This window comes from Myotis brandtii, unplaced genomic scaffold, assembly GCF_000412655.1.
Source record: "Myotis brandtii unplaced genomic scaffold, ASM41265v1 scaffold199, whole genome shotgun sequence".
Classification (NCBI taxonomy): Eukaryota; Metazoa; Chordata; class Mammalia; order Chiroptera; family Vespertilionidae; genus Myotis; species Myotis brandtii.
The window spans coordinates 3,271,691-3,298,081 of record NW_005357414.1 but is presented as its reverse complement, the minus strand read 5'-3'; the positions used below and the strand labels follow the sequence as shown (position 1 = coordinate 3,298,081).

The 26,391-nt window shown below is 36.9% G+C and overlaps 2 protein-coding genes across 3 annotated transcripts in view; one reads left to right on the top strand and one right to left on the bottom strand.

The window, feature by feature from the left end:
- Positions 1-7,076, bottom strand: part of COL4A6 (collagen, type IV, alpha 6) — a 383,431-nt gene extending 376,355 nt beyond the window's left edge. The window contains exons 1-2 of the mRNA XM_014538830.1: positions 6,823-7,076; positions 6,572-6,623 (exon numbers count right to left, since the gene is read on the bottom strand). Coding sequence (XP_014394316.1) covers positions 6,572-6,623; positions 6,823-6,833 — 63 coding nt within the window. The 5' untranslated portion in view covers positions 6,834-7,076. The remainder of the gene's footprint in view (positions 1-6,571; positions 6,624-6,822) is intronic.
- A 1,432-nt stretch (positions 7,077-8,508) lies between these two features.
- COL4A5 (collagen, type IV, alpha 5) overlaps positions 8,509-26,391 on the top strand; it is a 329,573-nt gene continuing 311,690 nt past the window's right edge. For both annotated transcript variants that reach the window (XM_005865212.2, XM_005865213.2), the window contains exon 1: positions 8,509-8,915. In XM_005865212.2, coding sequence (XP_005865274.1) covers positions 8,835-8,915 — 81 coding nt within the window. In that variant the 5' untranslated portion in view covers positions 8,509-8,834. The remainder of the gene's footprint in view (positions 8,916-26,391) is intronic.

Here is a 26,391-nt window from a genome sequence, read left to right as displayed (position 1 = left end):
CCAAGCCTCCTGCTCACTCCAGCTCCGTGGCTGCCACCATCTTAGTTGGGTTAATTTGCATATCCACTCCTGATTATCTAGTGGGCGTGGCTGGTGGGCGTGGGTTGTGGGTGTAGCAGAGGTATGGTCAATTTTCATGTTTCTCTTTTATTAGATTTTATATACATATAAATAAATCCTGGAAGAGAGAGAGATTAAAGATGGTAAGAGAGTGGATAATTATTTTAAGTAATTTTCTGATCACTGTTTCCTTTGGGCATGCTCATCAGGTTTTCTATATACAGTAATTTAGACTTTAAAACAAGTTAGAGCCCCATGATCTGCCTCAGTGGGACATTTTTTTAAGCTCAAAAGGACTTAATTTTTTTTCCTTAATCCTCACCCAAGGATATTTTTTCCCATTGGTTTTTAGAAAGAGTGGAAGTGATGGAGGGGGGGAAGAGGAGGGGGAGAGAGAGAGAGAGAGAGAGAGAGAGAGAGAGAGAGAGAGAAGAGAGACACATTGATTGGTTGAGTTCCTGCATAAGCCAGACCAGGCTGGAAACGAACTGCAACCCAGGTAAGTGCCCTTGACCAGGAATTGAACCCAAGACCCTTGGGTGCAAGGGCTGACACTCTAACCACAGGACAAACACCAGCCAAGGCTGGAGTTAATAATTTAATACAGCATGTTGCTTCTTATGTTTTCTATATGTTTATGTCTTGCCACCTATATAGCCTAGGACAAGTTCATACTATAAGCATGGGTGGTGAAATTATTGAGTTATCCATATAATACCTGCAAGCAAAAAACAATATGTATTTGATATTTGAAAATTTATTTGTTTCATTCTTATATTAATGAAATAATTAGGGGAATAGCATATTTTGCTCCTATGATATGGCTTGACTATGAGTTTATAGAATATGGGAGTATATTTGCTGAAGACTTAATAATATGCTTAACATCTAAAAGATTGTTGGCATTTGTAGTTATTACAAATGCCCTCCCATGTTTGAACAAGCCTCAGAAAGTGACACTTTGTTGTAAAAACCAATTGCATAATCTAAGGGTTCTTTATTAATGTCATGTATTACTTTAGCAATCTAGTGAAGCCTATGGATTACTTTTTTAAATAATCCTATATAATAAAAGGGTAATATGCAAATTGACCAAATGGTGGAATGATCGGTCACTATGACAAGCAATGACCACCAGGGGGCAAATGCTTAATGCAGGATCTGCCCCCTGGTGGTCAGTGCACTCCCACAGGGGGAGCGCTGCTCAGCCAAAAGTTGGGCTCATGGCTGGCAAGCATAGTGGCAGTGGGGTGGCAGGAACCTCTCCTGCCACCGCGGCAACACTAAGGATGTCTGACTGACAGCTTAGGCCCCAGGGCTCCTGGACTTCGAGAGGGCGCAGGCTGGGCTGAGGGCCCCCCCCCCCCCCGACTGCATGAATTTTGTGCACTGGGCCGCTAGTATATATATATTTATTATTTTATTTTTTAAAATATACTTTTAATTGTTGATAGTATTACAGATATCTCCCCTCCCCCCTTTACCCCTATCCTCCAAGCCCCTACACAGCCACCCCATATCTTCACTACCCTATTGCCTGTGTCCATAGGCTATATTTTTACGTATATAAGTTCCTTGGTGTGTGTATATATAATCCTCACGCAAGAAGTGAGGATATTTTTTCCATTGATTTTTAAAGAGAGTGGAAGGGAGGTGGGGGGGGGAGGAAGAGAGAGAAACATCGATGTGAGAGAGACACATCGATTGGTTAATTGGTTGGCTCCCACAAGCACCCTGACCAGGACTGGGGATCAAACCTGCAACCCAGGTACATGTCTTTGACCAGGAATCAAGCCCTTGACCTGACCCTCTGGTGCACAGGCTGATGCTCTAACCACTTAGCAGTGCTGGCCAGGACCAGAATAATATTTTTAAATGTATTAAATAAAGTAAATATAATTTCAATAGAAACCAATTACATTAAAATCTAATCATCAAAATATATAAGAAAATAAATTTGTCATATTGTAATATATCTGTTTCTTTACTAACACATTAAATAATAATATCTATTTCCCCCTCCTCTACTGTCTTAAAATGAGTTTGTATTTGACCTGCCAATAATGTAACTACATTGACATCCATGTATTATCTTTTAATGCAACCATTTGATAATTGTTTTGATGATGTACTTATACATCCCTATCAGTATCCCCTTTCATCCTCAGATATATATTATGTACATATATATGTTATATGTTGTGATTATTCATAGCTAGGTGATTTAAGATATTTGTTGGCAGACAAAGCAGATTACTGTAAGAATTCATAAAAGATAAGCCACATACTGGGGGAGAATACTTGCAAATCACACATATGGCAAAATACTTGTATCCATAATATACAAAGAACTCTTACAACTCAATAATAAGAAGGCAACCCAATTTTAAAATATGCAAAATAATGAATGGACATTTCTCCAAAGAAAATGTTTAAATGGATAATAAGCACTTGAAACGATTCTTAAGACCACTAATCATTAGGAAAATGCAAATAAAAACCATTTCATATCCACCACGATGGCTTTGATCAAAACCAGACAATGACAAATGTTGACAAAGGATATGGAGAAACAGGAATTGTTAAAGATTGCTGGTGGAAATGTAAAGTAGTATAGTCACTTTGGGACACTGTTTTGCAGTTTCTTAAAAAGTTAAAGGTAAATTTTTTCAAAAGACCCAGCAATTCCATTCTTAATTATCTACTCAAGAGAAATAATATATATGTCCATACCAAAATTTGTAGATTAATTTTCATAGCAGCATTATTCATAATAGCCCAAAATGCAAAGTGCCCAAATGTCCATTAACTGGTGAATGCATAAATAAAATGTGGTATAGCCATAATAAAATGCCTACTAAAAAAGAGTAAAATACTGGTACGTGCTGCAACATGAATGAACTTCAAGAGCATTATGCTAAGTGAAAGATGCCAAATACAAAACATTACATATTATATGATTCTATTTATATAAAATGTCCAGAAAAGTCAAACGTACACAGATAGAAAAGTAGATTCATGTTTGCCTGATGTTATTTGTGGGAATGGGGATTAACTGTAAATGAATATGAAGGATCTCACTGGGGTGATAACAATATTCTAAAACTGGATATCATTATAGGTGCACAGCTTGGTAAATGTATTAAAATAATTGAATTGTATAGATAAAATGGATGAATTTATGGTATGTAAATTATATTTCAATAAAGTTTTTAAAAGAAAAAGTGTGTAGAGACACAGCCCCCAGCAAGGCAAATACTCTTAATCCTAATAGTAGGATTTATCCATATCTGAATCACAGTGGAAAGAATCAATCTATGCAAGTTAAAATTTTAAGACAAAAAAAAGGTATTTCAATCTGAACTTGATTTGAATGTGGTTAAAGGCATTTTACCTATGTTCTTTGCTGAAGGGACAACTGATACTTGTATTCTCCCTTTTGCCCATTCTCCACCCAAATAACTCACCCAGTAGGCTTTGACTTTTAAATATGTTTGGTTGTATTAGAGCCTTTCCTGAAAGCAGATTTGGGAAGAAAATTGGAAACAAAACATAAGGACCCTAGCTACTTTGGGACACATTTTAACTCCTAGACATGTTGGCCTATGGTGAGATACGGATAGTTTTAGTTTTTTCTCTAACACAATGTATGCACTTGCAGATAATTACTGATCTTTAAGTATCCTATTTTTTAAGGAACTCAATGACTACCATTGTCTGAGAAAGTAAACTTCTAGAGAGTTAGAGAGACTATGTTTAGATAAACTTGTGTGTGCTGTGTCTTAGGCAGTTAACAACCAAAAACATTTTATGGATATTCGGAAATCCTAAGCTCTATCATATTCAAATAAATTGTGCAATAGTTCAACTGAATAAAGATCATCACTCCTTTAAAAGAAATTTAATGAAAATTCATTTATTAATCCTTGATTATAACATTTAGCTTTACATCCCTTTAATAAAGAGAACTGCTTTATAAACTCTGACAAAGAAGGAACTCAAAAGCACCTAAATCAGTGGTTCTCAACCTTCCTAATGCCGCGACCCTTTAATACAGTTCCTCATGTTGTGATGACCCCCAACCATAAAATTATTTTCGTTGCTACTTCATAACTGTAATTTTGCTACTGTTATGAATTGTAATGTAAATATCTGATATGCAGGATGTATTTTCATTGTTACAAATTGAACATAATTAAAGCATAGTAATTAATCACAAAAACAATATGTAATTATATATATGTTTTCCGATAGTCTTAGGCGACCCCTGTGAAAGGGTCGTTCGACCCCCAAAGGGGTCGCGACCCACAGGTTGAGAACCGCTGACCTAAATGAATCTATCTTAAATGCTCACCAATATTCCATTATTGGCAACTTAACTCTCACAGTGAAGACACTTTTTCATAATGAAGCACAACATAGTTCCTGTCAATCTATTCACAATAGTTATTTTTTAATATCAGTCAAAGGAGGTACAGATAAATAAAATGTTTAAAACCATCTGAAAGGTAAAAAAAATTTACAAACCCAGAGGATAAACTGCAATTGAGAGTAGAAGATGAGAAACAGGCAATATAGATGAGAATCCAATACAAGGAGTACAATGAAAAAAAAAAACCAAAAAAAACTTCCCTTCAGAAAAGTCACCTTCTGAGAACTTACTCTGTGTATCTCCTCTTTCTCTTCCATTTTTTCAAAAAATTAAAGGAAGCAGCTCTGGACTTAAGGGAAGAAAGTACTGTTAGTGAACCTCAAGGTTGATTTTAGTCTTACCAAAGAAGATCACACTGACAGCAGGTGACTTTGTAGAACAATGAATAAAAAGCTTACCGAAGCAGTGTTTGATTTTGGAGACACACTTCATGTTCTAATAATTGAAGGCATCATCCTCTGCTGACTTATAAGGATATCAAGGGACAGGGTGCAGTGTGTGGGAAGTCTTCAGCTATTCAGAATAATTTGTTAGTGTTTTTCCCAAAAGTACACTGAATGTGATCAGCCAGAGTCTGAAAATAAAGGTTTCACTGGAGGGTATTCTGCTCAAGTGTGACATTTTCATAAGTGCAAGGTTCCTGGACAAATTGTTAACTAATCAAAACCTGGCATTTTCAATATATGTAGTATTAAGCCTCAAGGCAACACATAACTAAACTTGTATACTGGAGGAATCAGATGGAGAAGTGTGCAGAACCCTAGATCAATACATCTACTTACAAAGTCTAGAATTTACTTACATAAGAGCTGACATTCTGAGTTATGAGGCCACAAAATGTTAAAAATCAAGATTCCTGGCATCATCCTCTTTTATTAAGGGAAACTATTTCACATCATTCTGATATTTTCTTGAAGACATATACCAGGACAATGTAATCATCTTTTTTCATAAAGGTATTATGTAATTTTAATTGGTTGAATTGTGTTGCTTTATAAATAGGATTTTAAAATATGTAAATTAGAGCCAATCAGTTAAAATTGTCAAAACCCACAAGGTAAATATTTTATTCATTTGTTATCTATATAGTGTATGGCTGGCTATTATTAAGAGGTTGTTTTTTTTTTTAATAGAGAAGTGAAATAGTAGTCAATAGTGGAACAACTTCATATTTGAACTCAACAGTTAACTTTATTTTTGTGAACATAAGTAGCTAGTGAGACTGGAAAACTGCAGCATCTCTGATTATTCAGAGCACACTACCTTTGGTAAATTATCCTAATAATTCCATTAGAGATCTCTCTAATTTCTGGGGTCCATTAGACTTTTCTTGAGCAAATGTCTACATAAATTCCTTTGCCTGAAATCACTAGTTGATTTTATGTAAGATATCTAAACAGTCAAAGGAGGAGGAGGGAAAGGGTCAGGAGAAGAGACTCATCATTCCGGCCTATTAAATGTTAACTTTAAACTTTTTTGTCTATTCTAAACCACTTTAATTTTATGCATAAAATAAAACACAAAGAAAACCAATAAAATAAAACATCAGGCAGAAATTGAACATTACCTAGTGTTATCAGTTCAGTTCAGGTAGACAAATCCAGATGTTGTCACTGTGTACTGCCAAAGGACTCACAAACAAATACTTAAGCTCAACTCCCATAACATTTGCGACACTTTCAAGTCCCACTCCTTATGCTCCCTTCAACTCTCAAATTTGTGTGCCAAATTCATGTTCTTGTAGACCAGGGAAAATTACATTTCTTCTGCCTCAGAGACTGATGCAGAGAAAGGCATCAGATGTCAGTCATCTCAAATCGTCCGGTAAAGGTTCCTGTGTCTCTTGTGTCTTCTACTTTTATTTTCCCAACCCATTACAAAGTTTTGGGACAGAAATATGTCTGATTCCCAAAGGCATTACTCTGCTATTCCTCACTAAGAAGGAGGAATAGAAATGAGAGTGATGTGACCTACGTTTTGTGGGGCAGCCCTCTGTAATCCCCCTAACACAAACACCAGAGGTGGGATGGGGTGGGGGTCAAAGGAGGAGGAGGGAAAGGGTCGGGAGAAGAGACTCACCGCTCCGGCAAGTTTCTCGCTCAGGCAGAAGGTAATCAGGAGTAGCCACAACCTGAAACAGGAGGGAGTGTGAGTAACATGGGCTCTCTAGGCTCTAGAGTCCTGCGTCTGTCCACAGACACCCCCACCCTCTTTTGCTGCCTGACCCCACTTTCTCTGCAATGACAGAACTACAAGTATGTATAGTCTCGGTATGGCAAAATAGTCCAAAGTAGGAAAGAGGAAAGGAGGTCGGGGCAGCAACAGCTCACCCACGGTGCATGCTTTCAGATCCTCCAGAGCAGCGTCCCAGGAGACTGCTAAGAGGCTCCGAAGCCCAGGCTCATCTGGGCTCCGCTGATGCTTGCAGGCTGCTTCCTTATTCAGAAGGACAGGGTAGGGGAGAGAAGTAGCTCACTTCGGTAGAAACTAAATTCAGCTCCTAGATAAGAAGTGCCCTAAAGGGAAACATGCTCAGCAGTGCCCGCTACAACTTGCCGCACTCAAAAGATAGTTCCCAGCACCAAGAGAGGAAGGAATGGAAGGGAAGGGGGCGGGGTTGTCTGCTGTCAATCATCCACCCTACCTTGGGCAGCCGGTAGTCTTTCTCATTTTGGGGAACCTCTACCACAACATTCCCACGCATCTCCACAGCTTCATGCACGGCTCATAGAGACCTATACTAGTCTAAGGTGTAAGCAATTATGCATCACACATTCCCATGAGCCACTGTTAACTGTTACAACATAACTCACATATAGATTAGGCACGAGACTTTTATGTAGACAAGTGGGCCCCAACATGTCCTTTCAGGTTTGCCCAAATGCATACAACACTCATTCCAACCGATTTTATACTAAGCTCCTGGGAGGTAGGGGTGGTGGTGGTGCTGCTGCTGCTGGTAGTTCCTGGAGTTGTAAATCTACCCTAAACTGAGTGGAACATAAGGGTGAGTAGGACCCCATGAAATAGTTCTAAAGCCTTGAAAGACTCTAAAGTTATAAATCCTAGGATCCGAGATAACAGAAATGTTCTGAATAATTCTTCAGTAAATCCCTGTAAGACCCTCCAAGGAGTCCACATCCAAGTATTTTCTGGACGTGTTGGTACTTAAAAAATCTATACACCAAAATTTAAAAAAGTAATGCCCATGTCTTTTTGGGATACGTCTATAAAACTGCCATCAACTCAATATAAATATTTCTAGTTAGGTGTTTGTGCTATTTTTAAGGAAAATTGCCTGACAGCTATTTAATTCTCTGTCCTAAGTCCCTCTGAAACATAACTATAATGAGAGTGAATAACTTTCATGCTAATTCAATATAAGAGGTAAATATTATGACATTCAATGTAGCTAAATAAAAATATATGAGTGTATTTCAATAACATTCAACCCTACAATAATTATTAATATTTACTGAATGCTCCCAAATCTCATATATATATAGCTCCCAATAAAGTATTCACACAAATATAGGTATGTTCATTTTCTTAATTCTTTGATTATAAGCATATATTTACTTATACAAATGTATTTATATATTTCTAATATTTTCACATACTCTCTTGTATGTAGAAACTCTTCCCTGCCAACAGGTTGAAGAGAAAGAACACCAGCAGCTCAAGGAGCAGCGACCAAAATTTTTCTAATCATTAACAGTAAAAAGATCCGTTCTCCATGAGATCCATCCGCTAAAAAAAATAGTCCCAACTCAGGTCTATTTCTAATTGGCTTGGGTGCTCACACCAATGAGAGTTGAACTGGGCAGGGAAGAGTAGTATCCACGGAAAGTGCAAGTGAACGAATAGAAAAGCTTCTCGGTTACACTCACAGTGGTCAGTCATCTGGTCTGGGAGTTTCCCTCCCCCAAATAACTGAGCGTCACTCCCTCGCAGGTTGCTGCTGAAGGCTGTGGCGGAGTGATCCTCAAATTCCCCAGAGCTGATGGGGAGGGGGCGGTGCGGGGGAAGACAGGCAGGAAAGTAGATCTGTGGGATTTGCGTGAGGAAAAAGTTTGCAAGTCTGGACAGAAGGGAAAAGTACTCCCAAGAGACCGGCTTTGAGGAGGGGAGGGGGAGGGAAGAATAGCTTCTTCTTTTTTCCCCCTCCACTCTATAAAAGCTTCTTTCTCCTCACCTAAGCCGACCTGCACAATTGGGGCACCCTCGCTCTCCCTCTCAGGCTCTAGCTCTCGCCCAATAAACCCTCAAGATTATGTCAATTGGTCAGAGCCAGCCAGGGATTTCGTGTGGGTGCTGAAGGAGCTGCAGGAGCCGGAGAAGAATGAAACTTCGTGGAGTCAGCCTGGCAGCCGGCTTGTTCTTACTGGCCCTGAGTCTGTGGGGGCAGCCTGCAGAGGCTGCGGTAAGTCCTTCCTTCTCCCCACAACCCCCCACCCTACCTCATCACCTCACTCTCATGCTGTAATCACTTTTTGTTCCCTTCCCTTCTTTTATCTTTGGCCTTGGCTAGGGAATTCAAATTTGTCTTCACTTGTTTAAGAAGAAACATTATTTAAATTTAACGCTGGTAACTCAAGCTTTCTGAAATTCAAGGGAGAGGTGTAAGTGTTTAAAAATAGGGCTGCTGGCTTTCCTGCAGCTAGCTGCTCTGGGGACTAGAGCAGAGCCTGGGGCAGAGAACGCAGGCTAATAGATTACTAGGCTCTGGTAGGTATTTAAAACTTGTCCTCCCCACCGTCAGTCAGCCCTGGGGTGTTTCCCAGCCTGCCTGCTGGCTAACCTTTTCACTAGCTATACCCAACCCACACACTCTAAACTTTGTCTATAGTTTGATATTTTGGCTTTTCTAATTTCGAGCTTCCATCAAAGTGTTAAGGGCGCCCATTATGTTTTTCCCTTTTCCCCTTTCCTTAAGCAACTTGAACCTACCCTAACCTTTGGTCAGTAGAGCCTCTGTAGAGACTGTGTTCCCCATTTGGCATCCTTTTTGCAAATGCTCAGGTAACAAACATACCAGGAAAAATGAAGTAAAGAGGATGGCCTCAGGCTTCCAGTCTTCTGAGATTTTTGTTTGTTTTTTTAAGTTCTGGGGTTTCGATTGTTTACTTTTTTTTTTTTTTAACTTACTAAGGCACCTGAACAAATTGAGTTTTGCCCATCACCTATTTAAAGGAAAAGTTATATTTTTTCAAAGGAGAATGAGTGTTCTGATTAAAAGAGAGCAGAGGAAAATGCACATGTGAAATGACAGAGCAAAAAGTTCCACTCTGTTTTAGGAATATAGAGTTAAAACCTCTATAAATCTCCTAAAAGGGTATCTGGCTAGTCCCACCCACCATCCTTCTGGGTATGAGAGGCAGATGTAAGGAATGAATGGCTTTGGCAGAGAAAATGTTCTTCAGCCTAAAGCCCATCATCCCTAGTTTCACCTCACCTCCAAAGAGTTTAGAAAGTAAAATATCCCTGTAAGAATATTCAAGAAACTAATAAAAACAATTGCCTGGTGGGGAAAGTGGATGGTTTAGGAATAAAAGGTTGAAGAAAAAAATAATTAAGTATGCATCAAATTATTTAAAAGTTATATTTAAGTGATCATAATAAGTGGTTTTAAAAACACTTCAGTATGAGATCATGGCTTAGGCCTTCACATGGTTGAGTGACTATCAATTCTTTATATGTTATTGTTTATCTGGGTCCACTTTTAAGTTAGCTGTCTAGCTTCTCTATACACTCAGTATGACACAGATAACATTGCCCTTCTTCTATCTTCCAGAAAGTGTGTAGATAGGAAGGCTATCTTTCATGTTATTATAAGTACATCATGTAATTATGATAGCACATCTGTTGAAAAGCTATGTGTATAAAATATTTTAAATTATATTTGCCATAATTTATTCTCCATCAAAGTAGATAAATGACTTAAAATTGCTTTTTTGATTTAGAGCATTTTAATGGAGTAAGGTTTAGTCACTTAATAGTGCTACAGACTCTTGGATAAAAGTACAATTATTTTGTTGAAAATAGTTATTTTTAAAAACATCTTCTAGGTAGGTGCTTACTGCTTACGGCATTTGGCCCAGGGCAAAGATTTTATAGATATTTCATTAAATATTTCAATTTTTTCTTTTGACATTGCTATTAATAAATGTGCACCAGATACCAATCATATAGGTATGTACAGAAATACTATACATCAATTTATATTAAATCCAATTGTATTAAAAATGTGATTTCTTTTTATGGTTGACAACACTTGGCAACAAGCCTATTTTCTTGGAACTTTTTAAGATTAAGTGTTCATGAAGAAATTACAGAAGACACCATGGAAGGGTTTTTTGTTTTGTTTTCCTTTTTCCCTACGGTATAATTTTTTTAAAATATATTTTTATTGATTTCAGAGAGGAAGGGATAGGGGAAACATTAAGAAGGGTTTTTTGTTTTGTTTTCCTTTTTCCCTACGGTATAATTTTTTTAAAATATATTTTTATTGATTTCAGAGAGGAAGGGATAGGGATAGAAACATTAATGATGAGAGAGAATCATTGATCAGCTGCCTCCTGCACATCCCCTACTAGGGATTGAGCCTGCACCCCAGGCATGTGCCCTGATCAGGAATCTAACGATGATCTCCTGGTTCATAGGTCAACACTAAACCACTGAGCAACACTGGCCAGGCTCCTTCTATATAGTTTTTAAATAACATTTTATATTACATTTCTTTATCATTAGGGTATTGTGCCTTTAATAAAACCAGGGGTTTGTTTTTTCTGCTTCATGCATCAATATCATAGTTAGATGAATGTTTTAATCATCACAAAGATATGAATGGTATCTGCTCTCCATACTAGTGGCGGGGATATTGGTGACCTTATCCAGAGTAAACTGGTTGGTAGTGGGGCTGATTGTTGATTGAAGTAGTCTAGTATTGGGACTTTTATAACAGGAAGAGCAGTGCCACTTAAATTGCTTTATTTTTCAGTTAAGTGATTTCTTTATCTTTGAAGTCATGCCAAATGGGGATGTCACAAATATGTGGAACATTTTTTTAGGTAGAGTATATATGAGGTGGAATAAAGTAATAACCCTTATGCTGAAAGGTTAGCAGTAAGTGAAAAAAGCAGCTTTAGGTTGGAAAAGTAATTTCCAGTGATGGAGATAACGTATTTTTATGTAAAGGTAATTATACCTGTACTGACTCACTGTCAGTAGGATATGCACCCCTGCTTTATGTATATGGTGTATAAGATTGCACTAGCCCTACTGTACAAATGTTAGTAAGTTTTATGTGTATGTGTGTTCAGTAGATAGTTCTCTCTAATTTAAATGTACTATCTCCCTTGTGATCAGAGGCAACAACTCATTAAAGATTGTAGTGTGGTTCAGGGCCACGGAACAGTTTTTCCTCTATGAAGTATACTGCTCAATAGAAAGAATTTGTCAGTATTGTTATCATAACTTACATTTTTGAGTGTTTACTATGTGTCAGGCACTGTGCTAATATGCTGATATACATGGCCATCTTTAATTTTCACCAAAGACCTATGAGATATATACCATTGATGTCCCCACTTTACAGATCAAGAAGCTATAGGTCATAGAGGTTAATTTGCTGAAAATCACTTAGGTAATAAACTGTAGAGCTGGGAGTTTGAATCAAGGCAGTTTGATTCCAATTTCTTTACCCTTAACAACTTTCCTATACTGCCTCCTTTGTATGTATGTACTCTATAGATATTTATTTGCTGTTCAGAGTATTTGGATTTTTTTTTTTTTTTTTTTTTTTTTTTTAGTGAGGAAGGGAGAGACACTGGAATGAAATGGAAATGATAAAATGGGGATTACATCTCTTCCTGCTGATGATAGGAGAAGTGGCATGGTATAATGCAAATAGACTTGGGATTAGAATAAAATGATCAGAGTTTGATCTCTATAAGCATGTGTATATAGACAGAGGTAATTTAAAAGCAAACTAGAGCAATTGCTTATTGCAGGTTATATGATTGTATAAAATCACATATATAAAAGGTTAGATTTATAAAACAAATTTAATTAGTCATAGATGGTTATTTTGAGGAATGATTTGCCTTATTGTTTTTTTAATTAGTCATTTTTCATAATAAATTTAATTATACTTAACTTTTCAGGTGTATTTTTATTATGACGAAACAGGGTATATTTACTTAAGATGCCCAGTTCATTTTTGTTGTTTTTACAAATTTACCTACTCATCATATCCAACTCTATGCACTCAACTATCTATATGTATTTTTGTGCGTATGTTTATATATGTAACTGTTCTGTGACTGTGCAAGAGTGTGTACATAATTTCTAATGTGTTTTTATTTGGCTTTTGATGTCTGTATATGCAACACATTAGACTCTTTACCTTGAGTTAACTATGATAACTTGGTTAAAGTTGTGTCTGCCAGGTTTATCCACTGTAAAGACACTATTCTTTCCTTTTGTAGTTACAACGTGAGCAAATCTTATGAGTATGTGGTGTGATATTGTGAGACAATGTAAATATCCTTATCATCAAACTTTTGCCCACTAATTTTAGCATATAATTGAGGATTCTGGCCTAAATGTGTCGTAACTGTTTCCCTCCAACGTCCTGCGTGGTTCAGGGTTCGGGTCTGGAAGAGGAGCCGCACAACAAATGAAAAAGAAAAGACACGGGATAATTTGGGAATATTGGGGGACCAGGCGAGCAAGTCCAACTCAAGAGAAAGGACTTCCACTGTGCTCAGGCCTCACCAAGCTTTTTATAGTGAGAGGTAAACAAGGTAGTGGTTACCATAGTTACACAGTTCTTGTGAGTTTCACTTGTTTTGACCATGGTTACACTTCCTGCACTTCCTGCACTTCCTCAGCCCATTAGCTTCCCAGATAAGATCTAGGGATTGTTATAAGGTCAAGCCTAATTATGCTAAGAGGACTGTGCCCTCTAAGCTAGGACTTGTTTGTGACTTTGCCAACAGGTCAGTCCGAGGCTTAACCCTATATCAGTTTCCCACATAAATGATTATTACTGTGATATTTGTCAAATGGTAATTTTCAGTTTTTAACATTTTTTTTGAATTTAAAATTTAATTTTAAATGTAACAAATAACTTTACCTCCTCTGCTACTTATTTAGTTGTTTATTTATAGCAGTATGAATTTATGGATATTTGTTTTATTCTAAGTATTATAATGACTTACGCTATTTTTACTTTTTTTTTCCTGCTGAAGTTATCCCAGATTTGGCCAATAGGAGCCCTTTACAGTTGACTCCTGTCTCCAAGGAGCTATAGTTTTTTAAATTGGGTAATTGTATTTAGAGATCAGGATCTCCATGTTTGGAATGCTCATTGCTGCTGGGGTGTCATTACTTCTAGGCCTTTTCAGCAGACAAAACTAGGAAATATATGTATATATACACGGACATATACACACATCTATTTTTTAAACATCTCTCTCTATATGTGTATGCATATACATATGTATATGTATACATATATACACATATATTTATATATATTTGTGTTTGTGTTAAAAACATGAATTTGTACTGATACTTCTGATTCCAGTGCAAGATCATGGAATAAACATACATTTTTGATATCATGGGATCTCACTGCTTTCTGGTATCCTCAGACATGTTTTGTGGATTTTGTGGAGGTCTCATAAAGAGTCTTTAAGAGCTTGGCCTTTGGAGTTAGACCTGCAATTTGAAGATGTATGACCTTAAGCCAAGTAGTACCCTCTGAGCCTTAATTTCCTCATTGGCAAAAGAGGACCAGTTGTATGTACCTAACAGATTCTTTTGAGGATAAAACGAAAGAAGTTATGTAAAGAATTTAGAATGGTAATTGGCACATAGTAAATGCTCAAGAAATTTTAGATTTCATTATTGCCATTACAACTATTTATTGACTCACCATTTGTTGTTGTATTAACTCAAATTATCTGTCTGATTTTCAAGGACAATCATGATCTTTCCCTTCATGTAACCTTATTTTTCATTACCTTTTACAGTATACTCCCTCCATTGTAGCCTAGATGAGCTTTCCTACAATCTCTTGAGCACTACATACATATTTTGGCTCTTTATTAGAACACTATGGATGCAAATATTTGCTCAATTTCAGTATAATGTTTACATTAATTCAGCAGGTATTTATTCAGCAACACATAAGTACTTAAGAATTGTATTTATGTTATTCATGGACCTGTACTGTCCACAAAATCATTTTGTGTTAGACACAATGGATAAAACTAAATGAGATAGACAGGGTCCCTGCTTTCATGCTAGTGAGAAAAAATAAATAGCCCTTCTGTTAAAGTTTTTTTTACTATTATATCAATTGCTGATTTTATCCTTCTTTGAACACGTGTGATATTTAGCCTCTTTCTCTCTAGTATCTAAATGCATTTTGTCCTAAAAGCATTTTGTTTCATGATAATTTATCTGTTCTCTCTATTAATTATAGCATCTGTGAAGGCAAGACCTGTATATTTGTTCATTCATTCAATCAATTTACATGCTGATTTGGTCTGATAACAAAAGTAATACATGATAAGTGTTGGAAACTTTGAATATAATATAGAACATTACAAAGAAAATTATCTGTCTACAATTCTATCAACAGCACAGAAATACCTCTATTACTGGTTTGCTGATTTTCCTTCTTATATATCTAATCTCTTCTTTAAAAAAAAATTGGTGACGTTACTGGTAATGTTAACCTTGGTCATTTGGTTAAGGTGGTGTCTGCAAGGTTTCTCCCCAGTAAAATTACTATTTTTCCCATTCAATAGTAGAGTCATCCTTATATATTCTTTAGTGAGGTGTATATTAGAATCTTTTGCCCATTTAAAAAAATCAGGTTGTCGCCCAGCTGGCATGGCTCAGTGGTTGAGCGTCGACCTATAAACCAGGAGTCAAAGTTAGATTCCCAGTCTGGGCACATGCTCAGGTTGCAGGCTTGATCCCCAGTAGTGGGCGTGCAGGAGGCAGACGATCAATGATTCTCTCTCATCATTGATGTTTCTATCTCTCTCTCCCTCTCCCTTCCTCTCTGAAATCAATATATATACATATTTTAAAAATCAGGTTGTCTTCTTATTACTACTCAGTTTAAAGAGTTGTTTATGTATTCTCTATAAAAGACCTTTATCAGATAAGTGATTTGAATATATTTTTCCATGTCTATGACTTAGCTTTTCATCCTCTTAAAATCTTTTTCAGACCAAATTGATAAATTCCAATTTATCATTTTTTTTTCTTTTATGGACATGCTTTGGGTGTCATACTTTGTCAAAATCAGTTGAGGCAAATTTTCTTCTATGTGTTCTTCCAGAAGTTTTATAGTTTCAGGTTTTACATTTAGGTCCACAGTTCATTTCGTCTTAAACTTTGTATAAGGTAAGAGACATGTATCTGGGTTAATTTTATTTTTGCATATGGACATCTGATTCTTCCAATGCCATTTGTTGAAAAGAATCCTTTCTACATTAAATTCCCTTTGCAACTTTATAACAAATGCATTGATTTTATTTGTGTGAATCTATTTCTGGACTCTCTTATGTTGTATTGATCTATGCTCTATCTTTTCACCAATACCATCCTGTCTTGATAACTGTCATTTTATATTTAGTGATAAAATCAGGTACTATGAGTTTTCCAACCTTTTAAAAAATTTCACAAAGTTGCTTTGTCTATTCTAGTTTCTTTTCATACAAATTTTAGAATCAGCTTAAGATCAGCAAAGAGGCACACAGCTGTGTAGCTTTTTATCTAATCCGGACACTCTTTTAATTCATGTTTAGACCATTCACATGTAAAATACATTAAAATTTACCTTCTTACTTGAACAATTAAAATAAAAAGTAAATTAGTTAAAATAAAAAATTAGGATTAGTCTACATACAGTTTTATATATTAATGTTTTTCACTTATGAATCATTTTTTCGTGTTATTAAAATTATTAGTTTTAAAATATTTAAATGATTGCATATAATTTATATTTATACACACCACAATTTACCTGTTCACTTTTATAGAATAATATATTTTTAAATTTCAAATTTTGAAAGCCATTGTAAGAAATACTGCCATGAACACTTTTTTATTCCCTATTTTATATTATCTTATTAGTACTTCCTCCATCATTGGGGAATTAGTGGGTTAAAGGCCATCTGTACTTTTAAAGTCTTTGGTATGTGCAATAAACCCTGATATTTAGAAAGGCTATATCAGCAGATGAGTTGTGATGGCTACTTTTTTATCAATTATCATGTTATATCCTGCTAGATCAGCTGTTCACAACCTGTGGGTCGCGACCCCTTTGGGGGTCAAATGACCCTTTCACAGGGGTCGCCTAAGACCATCGGAAAACACATATATAATTACATATTGTTTTTGTGATTAATCACTATGCTTTAATTATGTTCAATTTGTAACAATGAAAATACATCCTGCATATCAGATATTTACATTACGATTCATAACAGTAGCAAAATTACAGTTATGAAGTAGCAACGAAAATAATTTTATGGTTGGGGGTCACCACAACATGAGGAACTGTATTAAAGGGTCGTGGCATTAGGAAGGTTGAGAACCACTGTGCTAGATAATACTATTCCCATTTTTATGTACAAGGAATTCGAGGCCCAGAGATTAGTTAAAAAACTTGTTGAAGGTCACACAGTTAATAAATGATTACTCTAGAACAGTGATGGCGAACCTCTGACACGCGAACTCATTTTTTTGGTTGATTTTTCTTTGTTAAATGGCATTTAAATATATAAAATAAATATCAAAAATATGTCTTTGTTTTACTATGGTTGCAAATATCAAAAAATTTCTATATGTGACACGGCACCAGAGTTAAGTTAGGGTTTTTCAAAATGCTGACACGCCGAGCTCAAAAGGTTTGCCATCACTGCTCTAGAACTTGGTAATGAGATTTTCCTCAGTCTCTATTTTATATACGACAGATAATACAGAAAAAATAAATCCATGTTGAAAAGTTCAATAATTTTCACTGCCCTTTCCATTATCTCTTCCTGTGACTTGTTACTTGAGTTCATTCTAAAGATAGGCTCACCACCAGACCACCCTTTAATAACTTTTCGGTAATTTCTCAGGCAATTAGTCCTCAAGGACCTAAATTTTAATTTTTTGTACCATATGTGTCTCCCTACATTTCTCTCTTGGACATAAGATGGTGCCTGCCTTCCATCAGTACCTCCCCCACTGCCTCTTCCTAGCTACAGCAATGGTATAACATACTCCAAACCCACTGAAATTCCCTCTCCCCAAGGAGTTTTAGAATACATCTGAAATGGGAGCTTCTCTTGTCCACCCTCCCCAACCCCTTCCCCAGCCTTTACCACATAGCTACCCATAAGGCTTATATTTAAATAGCTGTGTTTTTACCTAGTTCTTTCCCTTGCTTTCATCTCTTCCTTAGTGATACTCCAGAACCTTCCCCTCATTAATTGCTAATTTATTTTTTCCACTTTGGGATGATACTATTCTATCTCCCATCTCCTTTTATTGATTTTAATAAGAGAGGAAGGGAGAGGGATAGAGAGAAACATCAATCGGCTGCCTCCTGCACACCCCCTATGGCGAATCGAGCCTGCAACCTGGGTACGTGCCCTGACCAGTTATAAAACCAGTGACCAATATATTGGTTCATGGGTGGACATTCAATGACTGAGCCACACCGGCCAGGCCCATCTCCTTTTTTTAAGAAGTGAACTTGTAAGAACATATGGAATGAAGGTTTTTCCATTCATCTTTTAAATTGATTTTGAAAGAGAGACAAAGAGAAAGAGACATCACATTTTTTTGTTCCACTTATTAATGCACTAGAGGCCTAATGCACAAAATTCGTGCAGGGCGGTGGGATTCCCTCAGCCCAGCCTGCACCCTCTTTCAGTCTGGGAGCCCTGTCTCTTTACTGCCCGCCTGCTCGCTGCTTCTTACCACTCAGCTGGGTGCTCCTTAGCGCTGCCACCGCCTCTGAGCTTGCCAGCCATGAGCCCTGCTTCTGGCTGAGTGGTGCTCCCCCTGTGGGAGCCACTGACCACTAGGGGTCAGCTCCTGTGTTGAGCACGTGCCTCTTGGCAGTCGGTGTGTGTCATAGTGAGCAGTCATTCTGCCAGTCATTCAGCTGTTCAGTTGATTTGCATATTGGGCTTTTATTATATAGGATTCATTGGTTGATTGTTTTATGTGCCCTGACTGGTGATCAAACCCACAACCTGGCATATTGGGACAACTGTGCTACCTGGCCAGGGCCTGCATTTATTTTTGTACCACTCTCACTTTACCTTCTCTTTCTGTTTCCTAGCTAGCTAAGTGACTTTATTGCCTTATGCCAGCATTGCAGTTTGTGCAATTCAAATTCATTCTTCTGCAAAATCACAAATTATTATGCATTATGGCTTTTCCAGGTGGCATTTGAATAGCTGAACTTTATGCTTTTACCTGGTAAATGATAGGGCTCTGTTCTTGCCAAATTACTTTTCAGAATGGTTTTACCAAGTATACTCCTATCAGTAGTGTTTATGAGTACCTATGAGACAGTAATTTTTTCTATCTAGTACAGTGACTATGGAATTGATGCTCAATAGATTGCTAGTTGGTCAGCCTGTTTAGTCTTATCCTCTAATGATTTTTCTTTTTAAAATGTAATCATTCCATTATTTCATCCACTCTGACAACAGCAACCATGGGGCAGAATTTTTGAAATATTCTCTCTAACATTATAAATGAACCACCCAGCCACTTAACTAAAACTTCATTACAAAGATTCATTTTTAATAGCAGTAATTCTTGAGGATTTTGGACAGGTATCTTTAGTATAATCTCTAATACATAGGCTTCTCTCATTTTAATAAACCAGACTCTCATTGTATGCATCAATGCTTGAGTTTATTTACCTTTATAATCTGTCCAGGTCCAACTGTCCTTTATTACTTTAGCAGCTTCTGCTGGCCTTTAACTAAAAGTGTAGTCTGTGATGGTACCTGCTACATTATTGAAATGGGAACCCTAAATCCCTTGCTTTCTGCTAACCAAAGGCAACCAAAGGCAAATGATATAAAATAAACAGACTTTTTGCTAAATTCAATTTTTAACTTCTTTTTTTATCTTACTGAATCTGATTGTAAACATTAGATTTACTTATTAACTTGTAGAGAGACTTAAGCACCATTTATGAGTAAGTACTAGTCAGGTTAATGAAATTGGTTTTATGACAGTAAATTCTAAAATAGGACTTTAAGAAATTCTGTTGGCATTTGTATATCTTATAATCAAGGAAAATAATAATCTTTCTAGATATTATGAGAACTGCCTGATTTGCTTCTAAAATGTCTTATAGTATGTATGACATTAATCAAATATTGAAGGAAATATTGGAACTTTGGGTAGTGGTGGAGGAATTGTGTTAAGAGTGGGATACTTGTGAAAAATTGTTTAGTGTATTCTATATTTTGAACCCTACAGGACTTTGGTCAAGGAGGTGAGGTCCTTCTCTTTCCATAATCTCATTATCTAATTGATGTGGTAAAACATTTCTGTGTGTGAAAGATAGGCATACTCATATCACATAGGTTGTTTTCTGTTGTAAGTGGTAGAAAACAGAAATTCAGCTATCTTACAGTAAGGAAAATTTTTAGCTCGCATAACAAGAAGTTTGGAGGTAGAGTATATCCAAGGTTGAATAATTCCACCAAATGATGACCCAGTTTCTTTCCACTTTCTCCTTTGTCACACTCTGCCTATCAGCTCACTTTCTCAGATTAGTGTCCCTCATGCAAGATGGATGCTGCAGTTCCAGGGATCACATGCAAATACCACAATGTCCAGTACAAGAAGAGTATGAACTGTTCATTTGTGTCCCTTTTTATCAGCCATGAAAACTTAACAGGAGTCTTGCACCTCCACCCTGAAAATACCCTTTATATCTCATTGGTTAGAATTGTGTTATATGTATATGATTACAACAACCAGTATATTGGCAAGTGGAATCAGACCATAAAGGCAGAGTTATACCAGTGACTTACCTAACCTCCTTCCTGGCCCCAACAAAGCACATTGCTGCTTGGAAAAGTTGGACGATGGGAAATCTGAATAAAATCAAAGTTCTTTTAGGAAGTAAGAAAATAGTTCTTGCTTCATGACCTCATCACTTTGTCCTCACGATCAGTTAAATAAAAGATTTGTAAGACATTGATATATTTGTTAAATGTAAGATGTTTCACTTAATAGGGAAATGAATGTTTTGTAGAGTTGTAAAATTGAAAGATGTTGACATTTTACATAATTATAGACATTTTAGAGCTGGAGAGACATTAAGGATCCTTTAGGTGAATAGTCCTCAAAGTGCTGTGTGTGGACCCCTGGGATTCCTGCGTTCCTATCAGGAGGGACATAGCTATTTTAACAATAATATGAAGGCCATTTTGCCTTTCTCAATGTGTTGACATTTTCACTGGTGGTGGGTAAAACCGAAGGACTTGTATGCATGCATATAAGCATAACCAATAGACACAAGACACTGGGAGGGAGGTGAGAGCATGTGTTGGGGGGTAGGGGAGACTGGGGGGAGGTTAATGGGGAAAAAGGGAGACATATATACACTATTTGTAATACTTTAAACAAAAAATATTAAAAAATAAAATTATGAACAAAAAAAACTGCTAGAGCAGTGTACCAAATTGTCTTAGTATAGGCATACCTCATTTTGTTGTAGTTTGCCTTATTGTACTTCACAGATGTTGTATTTTTTATAAACTGATAGCAAGGCCCTCTGTCAGAAAAAAATTATGACTCACTTGATTGCAGTGTTCTGGCACCAAACCCGCAATACCCCTGCAGTTGTATCTTTCATACTCTCAGGGAATAAAAAGCCATTCTTACCTAAGAACACCCTCATTGTAGCATTAATTTTATTAAATTTCGTCTCATTCCATCACCATTTATTCCTGATTTACCCTCTTCTACCTCCCCCCACCCCATTTCTCTCTGGTAATCACCATACTGTTGTCTATGCCATGAGGTTTTTGTTTGTTTGTTTGTTTTTCTTAATCCCTCCACCACTTCTTTTTAACACCTTATATGGCAAAATGAGGAGTATACACAAATCAATCCTGTATGTTGATGTAAGATTGTTGTTTCTAGGAAAAGCATGTGTGCAATTGTTTGAGTTGTGGTCTGAACTAGCTGATTTTTGCATGGAACACATTTTTACTTGAAAGATAAATTGAGGCAAATTATGGTTATTTAATCTTGGGTATTTGGCAGGCATTTTCTTGAAAATGAGCACAGCAAGTCTACCACTTCAAGGAAAACTATAGGCAATATTTGTTGCCAATAAAAAGCTTTGAGATTTTCAAGTAAGAATTCAAACTTTAGAAAACTTACATCTGTCACTGTGAACTTTACAGCTTCCCAAAACTTAGCCTTTTCTAATGAGATTGGTAATTATATTAATATATACGATTTTTGATATTGTTTAATAAAATGTGTTAACATTTAAAAGTTCTGCAAATCTCAGTGAACTAATATTTTCCAAATGACTAATGCATGATGTTATAAAATTACGCATGGGTAAAAGATCCATTCAAAGGTAAGATAGATCAATGAGTTTTAATGTAATCAATTATATAAAGTTAATTAATATGGTTTCATATTCTGTGTTACAATTAAACAAAGAGTCCCACTTGTAGAGCTTTGGTATAGTATCAAAGAATAGCCACAATTATCTTAAAAGACTATGAACATACTCTGTTTTCCAAGTATATAACTTCATTAAGCCAGATTTTCTTCATATTTTTCATCCACAATATATTGTAAGAGTGAATGCAAAAGCTATTATAAAGATCTAGCTGAGTTATATCAAGGCAGACATTAAAGAGATTTACCAAAAAAGTAAGACAATTCTTTTTCTCATTTTGTTTTGTTTTGAAAACTATAATTATTTATAAAAGTACATGATATATGTTAACATGCAATGACAAAATTATTGTCAGTTTTAAATGAATAAATGATTATTTAAATTACTACTCAGTTTTATTTTATATGGCACATATTGATAGATATAATTCACATAAACAAAATTTCTTGGTGTTCTTACTGACTTTTAAGAGAATGAAAATGTCTTGAGACCAAAATTTTTGAAAACCACTACTTTATAAAGAACAACTCCATTTTATAGGAAATTGTCCTGATTGATGAATGAGGCAGTTAATTTGTTGCAGAGGCAGAGATGGAATCTTATTCTAGTCATCTTGCCAGTATACTAAATTAGTTTAAGGATTGGTGAGCTAATAATATAATTTTGTAATTGTATTCATCCTAGTAGATGAATAAATGGAGATACTAGACTCGTATGTTTCCTACCATCTTCAGTCTAATTGCCAAATAAGAAAAAATCTCAATATATAAATCACAGAAGAGGACACACTAATGAAGAAATACACTGAGCTTAGATTATAGTTTTTTTAAAAAAATTCTATTGAATTTATTGGGTTCAACATTGGTTAATAAAATTATATAGATTTTAGGTGTACAATCCTATACCATCTGTATATTGTATTGTGTGTTCACCACCCCAAGTCAAGTTTCCTTCCATCACCATTTATCCCTCCTTTACCCTTTTCTACCTCCCCCACACCTTTTCCGACTTGTAATCACCCAAAAATAAAATAAAATTAGTATTTTTTAGATACTAATTTGGAAAATCCATGAAACCAGGGTTTTTGTCTTGATTTCTTTGTATTCACCACACTGTATATAGTTGGTTCTCAGTAGCTAGTTGTTGAATCAATTTTGAATTTAGGCAAAGGGTAGATTTATTTGGATACCACCAAGAGGCAAGACATGGAATCAGTGGGTTAAGTTACAGGAACTGTTCATGTCAATCATTTTCTATTGAGCTATTTAGAAATGTCATTGCCTGATTTAGGAAGGGAATACCAAGTTCTACTCCCATCCCCTATCTTCAAATAATCACTGATCTGCATTTTGTACCGTATTTTTATTTTCAAGAGTTATATGTAAATGAAGTCACATGGTATGTCCACTTTCTTTGTTCTGGCTTCTTTCTCTCTGCATTTGAGATTCATCCAGGCTGTGGTGAATATCCACAATTCATTATTATTATTATTATTTTAATTATTTAATTATTTTATTGATTGATTTTACACAGAGAAGGAAAAAGAGAGGAAGGGAAGGAGAGAGAGAGAGAGAGAGAGATTTGTTGTTCCACTTATTTATGCTTTCATTGGTTGGTTCTTGTATGTGCTCTGAATGGGGGGAAGGGGTGGGGCAGGAATCAAACCCACAGTCTTAGTGCATTGGGAGGATGCTACATTGGGAGGGCTATAGTTCATTATTTTCTTGCTGAGTAGTATTCCACTGTATGGATATAGTAGTTTGTTTTGCTATTCACCTGTTAACAGACATGTTTGTTGCTTCCAATTCATTGCTATTACTGGTAAAGCTGCTGTGAACATTTTATTTTTGCATAACACTTATTTAAATTGAAATAATTTACACATAGTGAAATCTACATATATTAACTATACATAGTTGGGTCAGTTTTGACAAATGCATGCATCTGTGTAGCCCACACCCCATCAAGATATAGAACATTTCTATTACCCCAAACTCCATCATGCCCCTTCCTTTTCAGTGTGTTTTGTGTCTTCTATAAGAAATCTTAGAACTCCAAGGTTCCAAAGATATCATATGTTTTCTTCTAGAATCTTTATAGTTTTAGAGTTTATCTTTAGGCCCATTTTTTTCTGATGTAACCAGTTTTTCCAGTACCATATATTGAAAAAATCCCTTTTTAATTGAGTTGCTTTAATGACTTAATTGAAAATCAACTGAATGTATATGTATAGGCTTAGGTAGGGACTCACTAGTCTGTTCTGTTTATGTTTGTCTATTCTTGTGCTAATATCACACTTGCTTAATTTTTTGGCATTATAATAACTCCTTAAATCTTATAAGTCCTTTAAATTTATTATTCTTCAAGATTGCCTTGACTATTTATTCCATATAAATTTTGGATTCAGAGGTGAACCAAGATGGCAGCATAGGTAGCCTGTACTTGCTGCCTCCCAGAACCACATCAAAATTATAACTAAAACACAGAACAACTATCATCCAGAACCACAGTAAAGCTGACTGAGTGGAAGTACTACGACTAGAGAGGTAAAGAAGAAAGCACACTGAGACTGGTAGGGGGTGTGGAGGTGCAGAACAGACAGGTCTGGCACCAGTGTGTGCCACTTTTTCAATCTGGAGGGAGATCACCTCTGTGGAGGCCCCTGGAGGAACAAGGAGTCCCAGCCCCACACCGAACCCCCAGCCCAGGGTCCCAGAGCTGGAGAAAGAAGTCCCTATGGGCTGTAAGAACTACGGACTGTAAAAAGCATTGCGGATTGAGGCTGAGTGACACACAGGCTGCTGGTGACCCAGCTGCTCCTCTTAAAAGGCCAGCACCACAAACTGAATTTACAAGCTCCCACTTCCTCTGAGCTCCATTCCAGGGTGAAGCTCTGGGGGACCCAGACACATATGGGGAGAAACTGGACTGTCTGGCATCGAGGCAGGAACTTGGGGGTGGCTTTCTTCCAGACGGAGGTGCTTGCAGAGGTCATTGTTCCCATGCTGGGATCTCCCTGGTACAGGGCTGACTGGCAGCCATTTCTGTTTGCTCTGTCCTGGTGATTTCCTGAGACCCTGGCCCACCCAATTTACAACCCCACCCAAGCTGTGGGCAGCAGCCTTTGCATATGAATGGTCTGTCCTTTCTCAGCCTAAAATCTGTCAAACAAGCTGCAGCTGGGAGCCCCAAAGCTATCAATAAAAGACCCAGGAACTGGCACCAGCACCAGCCTGCCTTGCTTCACAGCTGGGCCTTGCATGGACACTTCCAAACCCAATACAAAGAGGAGGAATCTGCAGATCTCTCTGTAGCTCCTGCTGGATGGCCCCTGGCAGTGGCTGACTTTGCACCTCCCTGGAGACCCAAGAGCCAGTATACCCAGTGGTCAGTGTGAGACCTTACCAGATTATAACTCTTCACATCCATAAGAGACACACTCAAGGAGCAGACTCAGTGAGCACCAAAGCCCCACTGAAGCAAGTCCTGGTCCATAAGGGTGTCTCCTGCACAGCAGCTCTCCCACTGTATCCACAGCTGGTTCCCACAACCAATTGACCTGGAGGTCAATTCCTCACAGTGACACCAATAGCAATCAATGTAAACTACAACAAGAGTGTGCACACAGCCCAAAAAGGGGTGCACCAAGAGTGTCCACCTCAGGTGACTGTGGAGGCTGAGCCACTGGGCTCTATAGGACACCTTCTACACAAGGCCACTCTGTCAACTCAGTGAGACCTAGCAACTACCCAATACATAAAAACAAGCACAGGGAAGCAGCCAAAATGTGGAGACAAAGAAACATGTCACAAATGAAAGAAATGGAAGAAATTAAACTACTGGATATAGAGTTCAAAACCACAGTTATAAGGTTACTCGAGTCTTCTAGAAACCTCTGAGGAACTTAGTGAGACCTTCAAGGATCTTAGTGAGAATGCCAAAAAAATTGAAAAGGACCAGTTAGAAATTAAGCATACACTGACTGAAATAAAGAATAATATACAGGGATTCAACAGTAGACTAGAGCCGTGGTTGGCAAACTCATTAGTCAGCAGAGCCAAATATCAACAGTACGATTGAAATTTCTTTTGAGAGCCAAATTTTTTAAACTTAAACTATATAGATAGGTACATTGTTATTAACTTAATTAGGGTACTCCTAAGGCTTAGGAAGAGCCACACTCAAGGGGCCAAAGAGC